Source organism: Opisthorchis viverrini, assembly GCF_000715545.1.
Source record: "Opisthorchis viverrini unplaced genomic scaffold scaffold23796, whole genome shotgun sequence".
Lineage (NCBI taxonomy): Eukaryota > Metazoa > Platyhelminthes > Trematoda > Opisthorchiida > Opisthorchiidae > Opisthorchis > Opisthorchis viverrini.
In genome coordinates, this window is record NW_008766856.1 from 1 (window position 1) to 463 (window position 463).

The following is a 463-nucleotide window of genomic DNA, read 5'->3' on the forward strand; positions in this document are numbered from 1 at the left end:
GGGGGGGGGGGAATCACATGCCTGAAGAACATTTGTGCTGCAGATACTAACGGTGTCCAAGTTCAAATTGCCGTTAGTACGCCATGACAGGGCTTGCACCTTCACTGTGACCTATCATGGGAATGGACAAAGATATTTGCGGCAAAGTTTTCAGGAAGTCCGTCTCCGATGGCGTCACCCGAAGCTGATTCACCAGCTCTCTGGCTGACGGCACTGCCGAACTGGCTTCTTCTGGTCGCGAATGTGTCAAACTTCGAGGCTTTTCTCCATTTCCCAGTGTCGCCCAACCTTCGCTCAACCACATCCACATTCTCCACTTTGCGATTGCAGGCATGTCTCGAATAAAACGGTAGGAACGTGTGAACTCTGAAGCACATCCCACCTTGTCCCTGTGTTAGAACCGGAATTCCCAGTGACACTTACCTACTGTTGAATGCAATATCATCGTAGGCGAAAGTGATTA

General features: G+C 50.1%; 1 protein-coding gene across 1 annotated transcript; it reads right to left on the reverse strand.

The window, feature by feature from the left end:
• Window positions 1-73: 73 nt before the first annotated feature.
• On the reverse strand, window positions 74-334 carry T265_12380 (hypothetical protein; the record flags this gene model as incomplete). The annotated part of the gene is made up of 1 exon (XM_009179897.1): window positions 74-334. One exon carries the CDS (start codon window positions 332-334, stop codon window positions 74-76), a length of 261 nt encoding a protein of 86 aa, XP_009178161.1.
• Window positions 335-463: the final 129 nt, after the last annotated feature.